A 14,455-nucleotide genomic window follows, 5' to 3' on the forward strand; every position below is an offset into this window, starting at 1 on the left:
ATTAACCTGACTTCTGGGGGAAAGATAAGGCAGTGCCACAGACAAAGCTTTTGTATTTCTGAGTGAGCACTATACTCAGAAAGTCCAGCGCTTGCTGGCTGTATGAGACACTGGCTTCATCCAAGGAGTGTGCTGAATTTCATGAATAAGAAATCTTTCTAATTTAACTGCTTAGCAAAAGCCTTCCCTTTGACAGACTGAGCTGCATTCCCGCAAGGCTGGCTAAATAAGACTTTGCACATAGCTGAATTTCAGGAAAGAAGAAAAATATCACAGGTATCAGGGAGATAATTCTCACTTTGTATCGTTACAGAAAACCACATTTCTCATAGCAAGATAAAAGCAGGGAGTGGGTGTAAAAAAGATGAAGAAATAATTCCACCTTACCAAGCTTCTAGTGCTAACTGCCACAACTTGAAAAAGATACACAGCATACCATCCCTATCCCACAGGACAAAGAAACTTGAAATTGGGCACTATTGGTTTAGTTTTTCTCAAATCAAGAAAGGCTATAGACATGTAGTGAGCTTTGCAGAGCCACTGAACAGAGTTTAGCATTAAGCAATCATAAAAATACACAGGTAAAGCAATCTGCCCACATCAGCCATGTCTGGAACACAAGAAGGCTTCAGTGACTGCCATCATCTCTGCAGGTAAAGTGATGCTCTTGCTTTTTGCAAATTATTACAAAAGAACCACTTGGAACTTCTACTGAGTCAAGCTAGGATGAATCATAGAATCATAGAATCATAGCATGGCCTGGGTTGCAAAGGCCCACAATGCTCATCCAGTTCCAACCCCTTGTTGTGTGCAGGGTCACCAACCAGCAAACCAGGCTGCCCAGAGCCACATCCAGCCTGGCCTTGAATGCCTGCAGGGATGGGGCATCCACAGCCTCCTTGGGCAACCTGTTCCAGTGCCTCACCACCCTCTGGGTGAAACACTTCCTCCTAATGAAGGCTTAGCTCTGTTTATACCAGGCACCACAGAGCCACACAGATTCCTGAGGTAGCTGTGAATGACTTGGGTATGCACACTGCAGCATCATGCAGAGATATTAGCTTACATCCCAGAAGGAATACGGTCACATTAGTGTGGCTCTGTGCCCGGGCTAATTAGGTGATGTTTCCTCAGTTGCCAGAAATCAAGAAGTGAATCATACATCTGCCAGCATCCAACCTTCTTCTGAAAGCACTGACTGGAACTATTCTGAACCTCAGTTATGTGAGGATGTAAAGTGAATACAAAGATATTATTATTATTATTTTGTTTTAAAGTCAGAAGGAATCTTAAGTTCATTTACCACAACTACTACATTATGCCCAGTACTCGTACTTCAGCCAACCTAATGCACTGAAGCTTTTTAGAGACCAAGCTATTGCATCTGTGCCACATGCAGTGACCAACCAAACACAGTCCAAGGCAAGACTACAGCAGTGGCAGAGAATTGGTTAGGTGGTAATTTCCCTGAGTCTATCAACAGAGATCCATTCCTCACGCTGCTCTAGAAGGCTAGGTTCCTAGCTCTGGCAACTGGGATGAATCCAATGGATGAGTAAAACACAAAGAGGCCAGGTTATGGCCAATCGCAGACAATCCAAATTAAAAAGAACAAAACTAGAACTAACCAGTGGTAGGATGGGATAAAATTCCTTACTGAAACCTACAAGCAAACCACAAAGGCCCTGAAGAATGATGTGAAGACAGGTATAGCCTCAGAGCTAGTGTTTCAAGGATGGTGCAAGCACATCATTCTGATCACAAACAGAAAGGAAGGGGTTGATCAAGGAGGCACATAAATCAGCACATCCCAGTACATGCCATTGTCACCACACATAGGCAGAGCTTCTCAGGAATTGAATCGAGCTCCTCTTTCAAACGATAAATGATCTCATTTTAAAGTCTTGAAATGACAGTGATGGAAAAAGAAACCAATGCTTAATTACACTGCAAGCTGCAAAATTATTTCATTCCGAGGTGAAACTTCTCAAACTTGAATGTCCAGCTATTGGATTTTGTCATGGTCCATCAGTGGTTGGATTGTCAATCTCACAATGATGTTTGACATTTGAACTGACATTTGAAGAGACTGGAACATAGATCCTAAGTGTTAGGAGGAGTGGATGAGTGCACTGGGATGGGTCAGTCTGGAGCAGAGGAGCTCAGGGGAGACCTCATTGGTTTTTCCAACTCCTGAAAGGAGGTTGTGGTGAGGTGGGAGACAGCCTCTGCTCCCAGGTACCAGCACTGGGACAAGAGGTGATGGCCTCAAGCTGAATGAGAAGAGGTTCAGGTTGGATATTAGGAAACATTTCTTCTTAGAGAGTGGTTCCAACACATTGGAACAGGCTGCCCAGGGAGGTGGTGGGGGTCACCATCCCTTAAGGTGCTCAAGAAAAGGGTAGATAGAGCACTTAGGAACACTGGTTTAGAGGGCATGGTGATCCTGGGCTGACACTTGGACTTGATGATCTTAGTGGTCTTTTCCAGCCTTGTTTACAAATCCATGAGATTTTACTGGCTGCCTCCAGAAAGCGTCGTCGCCCTGACTGGGGCTTCCCTTTTCACACAGGCAGGAGCTGCAATAGCAATTTTTTGTCTTTCTGCTGCACTCTGGGCTCAGTGGAAGACACTTAATCCACAAAAGCCCCTCGATCCCTTTCAGCATTACTGACTCTCAGGGTGGTGCCCCATTCTGTAGGTATCATCTGCGCTTTTTGTTACCAGATGTGGTAACAAGTGGCATAATTATGATAGCTGTTAAAATATTGAAATGAGTTACTGAGCGTAATATTTCTGGAAAATGGTAGAATGCATGATGCTTATTGAGACTATATAAACATGTACAATGTGTTCCCAGCACAGTTTCCCATTTATGTTTGCACAGATGTGTATAAAGTCACCACGAAATCTCTTCCAAGAGAGATAAATCGAAAGGTTCGAAGAAAGCAAATAGCCAGAATGCTCCACTCAGCATATCAATTCTGACATCTTTTGTTCATTTTTTTGCTAATCATAAAAAAAAAAAGTATATTCGCTGCCATTGGAAAATACAGCAAAAAAATATCTATTTTACAAAGTATAAATTTTCTCAGCAAAAAATAGAACGTCCACATTTGAAGCTGCAAAGAACTGTGCTTCAAATTAAGGGACAAAAGATTGCATTACAGAAGAAATTGTCATAATCAAAGCTGAGAAAAAAAAATTCTATTGTCTGCTGTGTCTCTCTGTGGGAATTTTCCCAGCACAGACAGCTGTAAAGGAGGAGGGGTATTGTGAGTTTCTGTACTCTCATTCTCTCTCTTCCTCTCTTTCTCTGTCAATAAATGTCTGCAATCATATTCTCAAGCTCCAGTGTGATTTCAAGGTTCATCTCTTCCATGCAGCTCAAACACTAATTATCCCAGCTGTAATTAGTAAGATAATTAAATACTGGCTCACTCATCACTCTACCTTGTGTCGGGTCATGATTCTCCCAGAAGACCTTGAGCAGTTTCTCAAAGCTGATGTTTTCTGGCTGATATACCACTCGTACAGCTTCCGTGTGGCCAGTCCTACCTTAAAAGACAAAAATCAGATCCTGTTAATGAGAATTAGCTGCTGCATACCCATTTTTTTTTTTTAATATTGAGATCAAAAGCACAATCCTTATTTCCCTTTTTATTTTTTTTAATGTATTTTTAAAGGCACGAGCTTCTTATACATAATGTTTAATGTACATACTAGCTCTATGATATCTACAAGTTTGGACAAGGCCATCATGAAATAAACCAGCCAGAGTGTAAATAAGGTAAGCCAGTGATATTTTTGCAGATGTTATCAAGTTTCAGCAAAAAAATAAAATAAAATAAAATAAAATAAAATAAAATAAAATAAAATAAAATAAAATAAATCTCTTAAATATTTGTGCCTGACAATTAGTAAAATATTATCAAGTATTCTAACCAGAATATTAAAATATGAAAGCATATGAAGAAAACATGAAAACTACAACACCTACACTGTCCTGGCAGTAGGAAGCTGGGCTTCACCAGCAATGAGGTAAGATACAGATGAAATAATTGATAATGAAGACTAAGTTCAAAGGCGTGTTTACAGATTACAACAAATTCCAAACTCTATATCCGCCAACACACTGCTCCCAATGGGCCTCAGAAAGAGTCAATGAGATCCTAATTGAACTTCGTGGCAGTAGATAAAGTTCAAGGAAGGCAATCAGGGATTATTTCACATTAAAAGACATTATTCCTGTTTTTCAGTTATTCTATGGCCCAAATTCTTTCATTTTTATTATATTATTGAAATATTAAGTTCATAAAAGGAGAAGTATCTGGCCACATGACTTTCCTCAGCAAAAACTAACAAATTGCTGAACACCCAGGCATTGCAAGGTGAGAGTCCATGGTACTGAGTGCTGCACATGCCAAAAATTTATAAATGTAGGCATTTTTGTTGCCATAATATCTCCATTTGAAAGAAAAAAAAATCAACCCCATTCTCCAGTTAAAGCATAACAAGGAACTAATCAACCAAAGTAAGCTGGATGGTCAGAATGACTTTTAGGTGGGCATAAAATAGGCTACTTGTTCAAACTACGCCAGGTTTTCCTGTCATTTTCACCAGTATAAATTTCAGCTTTACTCAGCTGACTTCAACAGAATCATCTGGAATTTCATGCAGTGCAACAACCAGGTGAGTCTGGCCCATAGGCGGGTTCTGAATTAGCTGCCACCAAACAAGAAAAATCAGTCTATAAGTTACTGGGGAATGTTCAGTGAAAATACCAATCTGGTACTAAGGGAAATTTGAAGGAAAAAAAAAACAAAAAACAGTAGTGGAAGGAAATGCAAAGGATGTAGGACATACAAAAGAGGTGTAAGAAGGAAAGGTAAGACAGCATTATATCAGTTAATTGGGGCACATGAAAAGAAATAAACTTAAATGAGGCACACAGGCAGGTGGGCTAGCTATCAAAGGGGATTTAAACGAGTAGGATTAAATTTAGTCTAGAACACAGAGAACTAAAAGGGGACATATCTGGGATACCTGTAATGAAAATTTTGATAAAATCAATTTGGTTCCTGTCCAGTGTGCTTGACAATACAGCAAAGATAAGCTTCCTGCAATTAAAAGGCAAAAAAGTACAAGTTATATGTAACCTGTAGCTAAAACCATGGCATCCTGACCACCAGGATACTATCCAGGCAAACGATGGCTCCATTCCTCTTCCACATGCTCTATGCCTATTGAAGTCAACAATCGAAGCAATCCAATATCTGAAGGCAAATTTTGAGGGCAGGTAACTGAAAAGGATCCTACATTTAGTAGGATAAAAATGAAAGTCACAGGTAGTTGGCTTGATAGTGAAGTGAAATGGTCTTCTTGTAGAATGGTGCAAACTGACAGCCAGCTTAGGTCAGGGAAGGAATTTATTCTAAATTCCATGTTTTAACATGGATTATCAGGGAAAATAATAGTGTTTCTTTTTTTTCCCTTAGCTGAAGACCAGCTTGGGCTTTTTATTGTTGCTTGAGATAAAGGAGAGCAAATGGACAACAATGCATCCAGATTTTGCAAGCCCACCTCATGTAACTAAAAAGATTCAGGAGCGGCTTCCGACTTCATTATTTTTTTAAGCCAATGTGAACCATGAGAAAGTTCTTGTCACTCAGGAGCAAATTGCTTGTCTGAGACAAGCAGCTTCAGACCACATGAGTGTTTCCTCAAGAACTTCAAAACAACAGAGGCATTACCTTTCCTCTCAATTGAAGCAGCAATTACATCTTGTCAACACTGTCTGCTCTGACTAATCCAGAAGTTCAAAGAATCAGTTTGCTTCTTTTCCTCTGAATAGGCAAATAACAGCATTACCCTAAGAATGCTATAGCCTGACCTCATGGAAAAAAATCCCTTAGATGTGTGGCTAACAGACTGGTAGAATGCAGAACATATTTAAAATCAATATTCATCCTCACAGAGAAAGCCAGGAGATAATGATGGCCAGTCTTATCAGATTCACCTTTAATAATCCTCAAAGCCTCTCCACAACCTATTGGGTTTTCCCTCCGAATATGGCGTGGCTATTTCTGCTATGAACAATCTCAGCCATTTGTGGTGAGCACCCCCAGCTCCCACCAATTTCCACGGAAACTCTTCCGATCAACTGGGTGCGCAAGAGCAAACAGAGGTAAAAGGCTTCGTGTGGCACTGATTGAGCACAAGCTTCCCTAGGAGAAGCACAAAGAGAAAACAGCACTGGGCAGAAAGAAGGTGCAATCACTCTGCAGGTACTGTGTGCTTCATAAGGCTTCAACAGAGGCTCAAGGTTAACCTGAGCAGCACGCTGAAGCTCAGCTCATCGTGCTGGATGTGACTCAGCTAAAGCCAAAGTGACAAAAGGAAACCAAAACTCTGTTTGCCTTCTTAGTTTTTGGCATTAAGCTTAAATTCCCTTGTTCCTTGCAGGGGAGTTTGATTAGATGACCTGTAAGGTCAGCAATTCTATCATTCTGTGAATTTTGACTGCAAAAACAGAATAATTGCATTTATCTTGGATTTATATGCTAAGTACACAACAGGGAAAAGAACAGAGCAGGCATCACAACAGCCAACCATTCCTTTGCACTGTAAGAAAACCCACCCATATCGAAACATTTCTAACCAAATCTTTATTTGGTAAGATTTCTTAAAATGGAGAGGCAGTAATCAAAGAAAAAAGCTGCACATCCCCTAAGGAGAGGTTTAAACCAGCTAACATAGAACAACTGAAACTATTTAATCTGCTCAGTGATGGATGGTGTTCTTTCAGTGATATTCAGCTCTTCAACTTCGTACCTCTTTCAGAATCTATCACAAAACGTCCATTTATATTAAGTCAGAGAGTCACAGTGTCCTCAGATCACCTATTGGTTTTAATTATCTGGTTTTTAATATTCCACAGCGAAAGTGCGCTTCACTTCAAGTTCCAAAAGTTCCAGGAGCCTCCTCCCAAGAGAGCCACAACTTTGAAGCACATGATTTATTGAATCACTAAGTATAATTCAATTTACTGTTCAATGTGCAAATGGAAATCCTTTATTTGTAGGTGCCAGTATTGGATTTCTAGCCATGGTGCTCAGTTCTCCTTCAGCTCTGCAAGGAGCTTAGCCATAGAAGAACCTCGCTGCAGCCGATAAGACTTTATTACACCGTGGCAGGTAGGGCTGTGTGCCAACAGCAGACTGTTTATCCTGTATCTATTTCCCACTTAGAAAACATAGCCGCTCTCAGAGGATTAGCTACAGTGAGCTCTTTCAGTGGGGATTCAAGCTCTGGCAAAAACCTCCCTGTAAAGAGCAATGAAAATAAAAAAAAATACATAAAAAAAAGACATCTGAGTGACACATCAGTGCTTCTTTTCAATTTTTTTTCTCCCTAATAGTGTTTAGATTTTCACCTTCTTAATCATCTCCCAGGTGAGTGCCCAAGCCAACGGATTAGAGAGCTGAGCTCATTCTTTTTAACTTGCTGCATGCTGTAAGCAGTTCATTATTTCCTGCAAAGTGGAACAACTTCAAAGGGCTCCTCACCTGCCAGCACCCACATGGCACGTGGGCTTCTTCTCCTGATACTTCAGCCCTTGGTGAACTGGGTTATGAAATCCACGCAATGCCAAAGCTATTCCCTCCTGCCCCATTTCTGACTTACTTCTCTTTGCCTGCTGAAACAAAGGCATGTGCCACTGCGGCCAGTCCAGCCTCTCCATCTCCTACATCCATTATGCCCCTCTGCTGGAGGTGCTCAGGGCCAGGTCGGATGGGGCTGTGAGCAGCCTGATCTACTGCAACCCTGCCCACAGCACGGGGGGTGGAACTGGATGATCTTTGAGGTCCCTTCCAACTCAAGCCATGCCATGATTTTACAATTCTATACAGTAAGGCATCACGTGTGTAGCTCGAGCACCAAAGTTGAGATGATCTCACAGCATCTCCTTATAGTTTCCCCTTCTTTGTGCAATAAGCTTTTCGTAAGTCTCATACTTTCTGACACAAATGTCTAAATGTAACTGAAAGGAACAGGCAGCAGATTTTCAGCCAATGCATATTTCAGAGCTTATTGATTTTGGAGCTAAAACAATTTGTGCTAGCTAAAGCCAAGGCCCTAGTGAATATGCAAAGTATTATATGAAAAAGTAATAGGTCTTTTGAGCATCTGCTTCTTCAAACCAGCCTGGGAATTTTTATTATGTTGTAGATATCATTCATTACATTTCCAGCTTCTCTTTAAGATAGCGATGTGTTAAGCAAGCAAACAAAGGTTAGTCAAGAACACACTGAGAAACCACTCTGGGGATCCTTTTAACTTTTTTACTTTTTTTTTTTTTTTAACCTTCCAAATAATGAGCGTGAAAAGAATGGCAATAATAACATTCTGATAGACTTTCAGAGGGCAAAAGAGCCCATAATGGCAATATTATTTGACTTCCTGCCTAACATTAGAGAATTTTTGTAGATAAAAAGTCACCTCCTGCAACTCCCTCTTTCCTGACCACTTTTCAGTTTTCTGGGGGGAGTTTCATATTGTTTGGAAGATCGCTGTGAAATATTAAATGGCACTAACATTTGGCTAACTGTTTTTTTTGTTTTTACCTTCTTTATGTTTCCCAGTTCTCTACAGACTTTGTCAGCTCTGAAATAGGAGGTTATGTCTGGCTCATTATCCTCCGTGAGTTTCTGATTTACAAAATATAATGCTTTACCTTCTCAGTGTGATCCACAATGTTTTATACAGCTGTACTAAAATATATGTCAACCTTACAGAGAAAGAAACCAGTTTATCACCGTGGGCCAATTCTGCAGTTGTTAATCTAAATAAAATTTTGCTTAAATACTACCAACTTCTGCCTGAAAAAACAGCGTGCCCAGAGAAGGCAGCCATGTACTGCAGCTACAGCGTGGTGCACATAGCAAAGGAGAATTTTCTGAAAGTCTGCTTATTGGTTTTAGTAGAGGACAGATGAATGTCAAAGTAAACGAAAATTTAAAAAGAAAATGTTAGAGAAAATGTCTTTTCTAAAAGAGTGGTGATGCACTGCGACAGGCTGCCCAGGGAGGTGTTCCAAAGCAGTGGAGATGCGGGCGAGGTTGGGCTGGGTGCTGGGTGTTGGATGTTTGGGCTGGGATTGGGCTGGGTGATAGTAGAGGTCTTTTCCAACCTTAATAACTCTGTGATTCTGTATGTGTGCCTCCTCAGTATCTCTTCAGACAATCAGGGAGTGGTTGGAGCTGGAAGCACCCCGGTGTCCCTTTGGTCCCCCCCTGCTCCAGGAAGGTCATGTAGAGCTGGATGTCCAGCACCACGCCAGGGGCTGCAGAAGATCCACAAGGAGGAGACCCTACAGATCTCTGCTCTCTGTGCCAGGGCTCCAGCACCTTGGGGGCCCTTCTTCCTTCAACTCTACTTTCAACTGAAGAATCAGTAAAAGGAAAATACAGGAATATGTGCACACACAAACACATACACACACATATATATCGCCTATAGGATAAAAGGAGACAACAAAACTTTGCCATCTTGTTCACTGTACACATAGGATATGTCTTTGTTAGGCTGAAGGCTCCCACTGCCAGCACTTTGGGAGGGATTAGCAGAATAGACTCACTTTGGTCTGGGCAAGTGGGCTGGATGCTATTCACAGTTGGAATGCATTAAATGTGCTCCAGGAGAGAATATTCTGATTTAATTTCTTTCAGAAGGAATCTCAGCATCAAAAAATATTCCAGCACTTTCTTGTAGGTGCCAGTGATAAGCTTTTTTACTATTTGTAGTAGGAAAAATGTCTGGGTCATAGGGCAATGTATTGGTTGTGATGTGTGATACGGGATATCTCTGGTTTGACTGGTGTTTCACAGCAGAGATCAGTGAACTCGATGAGTTGCCTTGCCTTAGGGATACTGTACAACACAACAGAGCATCTCACAAGACATTCAGCTGAAGAAAAATTGTTGAAGATAGGCATATAATTAATGCCATTCAATATGGTTGTATGGAATGTAGGTCTTGTCAGCCAAACTTGATTTCATTCTCTGATGAAATTACAAGTCTAGTTGTAATAAATGTAGAATGTAATAGCATGGGTGTAATAGACTTAGACTTTATTAATGCATTTGACTTATTACTTCATGACAGTCTGATTAAAAAATTAGCACTATACAATATCAATACTGCACGTGTTAAATGGATTAAGAATTGTCTAAATGACAGTTCTAAAAAAATTGTCTGAACGGAACGTGCATTGAATGGCAGCATTTTTATCAGCACATTCCAGGGACTGGTACAAAGCTTGTTGCTTGTTGCTATCAGTAAAGAAATAAAAAGTCTCCACTTACAAAATTTCTGGGTAACTCGGATGAGGAAGCTGACAGGAGGGTCTTAGAAAGGAAACACTTTCTAAGGGTGCATGCAATCAAAAATCAAAAGCAGTCATGTGTAAAATCTTACCAAAGGGAACAAGTGGCACAATCTGAAAATAAGGAACAATCTTTGAGGAAAGTGCATGAGTGGAAGCAGAGGAACGAGTAAGTAAGAAATCCTTTTGCCATTAAAAAAAAAGAAAAAGGTTGAATAAAAAATTGAGGTTGGCGTGAACAAGACTGGTGAGATGAATCCTGACAGTAAGTAGCTCCTCAAAAATAGTTTCAGAGACAATCCCAGAAGACATGTTATGTTTAGCTTTCAAAAAGAAAATCCAAAGGTTTTCAATTAGAGGATATAGAGAATGATTGAGGGTCTTTGAACAAGCAATGAAAAAGCATACCAAGAGCCAGCAGTAGGAACTGAAACCAGGCAAACTCAAATGGAAAGGCAGGCACATTTTTCATACTGGAGAAGGTTATCTTCTACAAAACACCACAGTGTTCAATTACACCATTTGACCATTCAGTGCTCCCATAAACCCAAGTCCTATAAACTAAGGAAACTGGTTGATTCCCCTTCTGGTACTCTCAAATTCAATCAGCTCTCCTTTTGGAAGAGACACTTCTGACAAATACCTGTTAAAGGAAAAAGATATAAGGCATAATAAAATAGTAACTGGATGAAATGTAATGACCTGTGATATAAAAGATATCAAATTAAATAATGCAGTAAGCCCTTACAAGCCTTAAATGCTGTGAATATATGAGTGAATTGCCTCTCTTTCTCCTTTGTTCACTTAAATTTAATAAAGCCTTTCTATTCCAAACACTGCTATCTGCACAGAGTTGGAACTTCTGTATTTTCTTTTCATCGTCGCCAATGAGTTAGACTATAACCTAACTACAGTTTCTATATGATCTTTACATAGGTAAGTTAATAACTTCCAGCTGAAGTGCTGGATGCAGAAAAGCACCATGCTGCTACTTTTACAAAGTTCTTCTTTCAAAGCCCGAATTTAACCCTAAATTTAAACACATCAGACGGACAGAGCCTTTACATCTCAATAAATAATGTTTACTGACAAGCCAGTTATACTTGGCACCATGGAAAATGCAATGCCAGACTTCTCCCATCTAACCTGTGTGAATCTAAACACTCCAGTGGGTGGATATAAAACAAAACAAATGGTTGTGCCTGTCTTAGAGTAAGGAACAATGACTTTAGGGTAGGACATGTTAACTAAATGTTACTTTATAAAATGAAAGAGTAAATATGAAGAAGTAATAGGAATTACAGAAATACAGCCACACAACTAACAGCAATCTCATGTTATTGACAACATCTTACACTGCTGTGGAGCCCAGTGTTAAGGCATAACTGGTCTACATGTACATTTCTGTAGAAATGGCATGCCAGAATAACCATTGGTGTTACAAAAGCTTCAAACTTCGCTCAGGACATGGAAATAAAAAGGTATTTTCAGAGACTTTCAAATACTGAAAGACCGATATATATATATATATAAAGAAAGAGTTGATTTGGACAGTGATAAGAAATAAATTAAGGTCAAAAATCTGGTCGGATGAACACGGGATGGATGGTACAATGAACAAACTGCTCAGCAGACAGGTGCTTTTGAAAAATGATACTGAACTTCTTCAAAGTTTAGGTGGGAAATGAGTCACATGGCTGAGACTGAAACGTTCAATAACATAAAGAAGCAGAAATCATTCAGTTTTCTTTCCTGGACTATATTACAAGCTGTGGGAGACTGCAACAAAATACAGAGCCCATCATTTTTCATTCACAGAATCACAGAATCACAGAATTGTAGGGGTTGGAAGGGACCTCCAGAGATCATTGAGTCCAACCAACTCAAATACCTCTATTTCTATCTCCTCAAAGAATGCACAAGAAAATGTACTACATGTTCCTAGAACTTCCTGACAGCAAAGTAGCAGCACAACGTACAGTTTTGATTTAACTATATGTGAACAGATGATCCTTATACAATGGATTTATTATGTTTTCCCCATTCGTTCTGCGTGGAAGATAATGTCAAGATTTTCTTTGGTTTTATCACCCTCTACTTTGACATTTCTCAAAGTCATTGCATTACAGGTTGTGTTTTTCTCTGTACTGCATAAAGCAGTAATACAGAGCAGAACCCAAAAAAGGGAAAGAAAGATGTTTAGTTTTCAATGAAGAATCTCTCTAGGAGAAGGTATGTCCAAGGCTTGTGCCGAACCTGCTGTCAGCAGAGTAATATCACTAGAAAGTTTTATTTATTTCCAATAAAAAATTATAATCCTGTCACTGGAAGCTCATCACAAACATAAAGGTACTCCTTTGATTAAAATTGATCATGCTGTAGGAAAGATTTAATGACCACAGTGCTAGATTCTGTGTTTGGGGAGAATCCAATCTCAAACTGCTCAGCTTAGTTCTCTATTGGATAATTTGGATAAAGTGAATTTCAGTTCATCGCAGCAGTGATACACACTGATTGATATATACAGTATTATGTATAGAGATCAACAACAGAAAAAATCGTATGGGAATGCATGGAAACAGAAGAGAACAGGAGACAGAACACAGCAGTGTAAGACTTTGGGGCATCCAACCCATACCCACTGCCCTTTGCTATGTGGATTTGACCTGATCTGAACTGCAACTCAAACGTCGGCCACTGATTAAAGTACAAGATTCATTATCCCACTGCATTACACTCCACACAGCTTTAGCCTACATCTGGTATCATGGATTTTTTTCTCTCACACAGTTATGAATTCAGTAGCCCAGAAGACTGCTGCATTGCAGAGTTCCTTTGAAGGATTCAATTAATGAAATGATGTTGGTTTTTTTTATCATAAAAGATAAACTCAATGAATAAAGACCTGCCCAGGAAATATATCCTATTATCCATGGGCATGAAAAACTCTGAGGATAAAAGATTAACACAGTGTCACAGTTGCACTATGCTCTTGTCCTAAGGACTTCAAAGTGCTTTCTAAATCTGGATTCCATTATCCCCATTTTGCAGAGCGTAAACCACTATTACATTGTGTTCTTCATAATTAATTCTCCAAATGTGCAACATAATTTATTCGAATACAATGAGCTCTGCCATGAGCTTTTGTGTTCATCGAAAACCCAAACACACAGACCTGCCTTGTATAAATATGCCATGTGGGTCATAGGGAGACAATATCACCATGCTTAGATAACAACAACAACAAAATCAGTTCTGTCAAGATGCATGGAATATAAATGATATAATTGTGACTGCAGGTAAGAAATTCATATGGCAACAATTTCACTATAATATCTTCCATTTCTAGAATATAGCTTTTCTAACAAGTCCAATAAAAAGGATGGTATCTTTGACTACATGAAATAACAACTATCTCCACTAATGCAGCAGTGCCACAAATGCATCTAGTTTATTGGAGCTGACTCAGAACAAATCACTCACACTTGTCACCATCCCTGGATGTGTTTGAAAATCATTTGGATGTGGTGTTCATGGACATGATGTAGCAGAGGGTTGTTAGATTTAGGGCAGTATGGTTAAGTTGTGGTTGCAATGACCATCTTTAGGGTCTTTTCCAACCTGAGCAATTCTATGACTCTATGATTTCACCTGCTGCTCCAGAAGGCAGCAGTCTCCTACAGGTCCTGTGATAATTTGAGAAATGGAGTTATAGGTAATGATTGAATCCTGTCTGATCATAAAAACATTTCCTCAGCACTTCCTTGCAAAGTCAGACAGTCTCCCCAGGACCTGCGTTATGCCCTTCTCTCACCAAAGAGAATGTAGAACCAAAGTCCTGTAGAACTAGAAGATGTCTGCAAAACCAGGCAAGACTGTTGAGACATTGAAATTTTCCTTAGGGAGTCGTGATTTATTCACTACTCCAAAGTTAATACCAATCCCTAAAAGATTCAAGGGACTACCAATAGATAGGTCCATTTTGTTTCATTAAAAAAAAACACAACACAACAGAAGTAGTTCCAGGCTCTGCTGTAGGCCAAACAGAGAAATGGACAAGAGAAAAAG

General features: G+C 39.8%; 1 protein-coding gene across 2 annotated transcripts in view; it reads right to left on the bottom strand.

Moving 5' to 3' along the window:
* Positions 1–14,455, bottom strand: part of MSRA (methionine sulfoxide reductase A) — a 266,247-nt gene that overhangs the window by 105,797 nt on the left and 145,995 nt on the right. For both annotated transcript variants that reach the window (XM_052693598.1, XM_052693591.1), the window contains one exon: positions 3,454–3,558. In XM_052693598.1, coding sequence (XP_052549558.1) covers positions 3,454–3,558 — 105 coding nt within the window. The remainder of the gene's footprint in view (positions 1–3,453; positions 3,559–14,455) is intronic.

The sequence above is a fragment of the Tympanuchus pallidicinctus genome, unplaced genomic scaffold (assembly GCF_026119805.1).
Source record: "Tympanuchus pallidicinctus isolate F22 unplaced genomic scaffold, pur_lepc_1.0 scaffold1, whole genome shotgun sequence".
Taxonomy (NCBI): domain Eukaryota; kingdom Metazoa; phylum Chordata; class Aves; order Galliformes; family Phasianidae; genus Tympanuchus; species Tympanuchus pallidicinctus.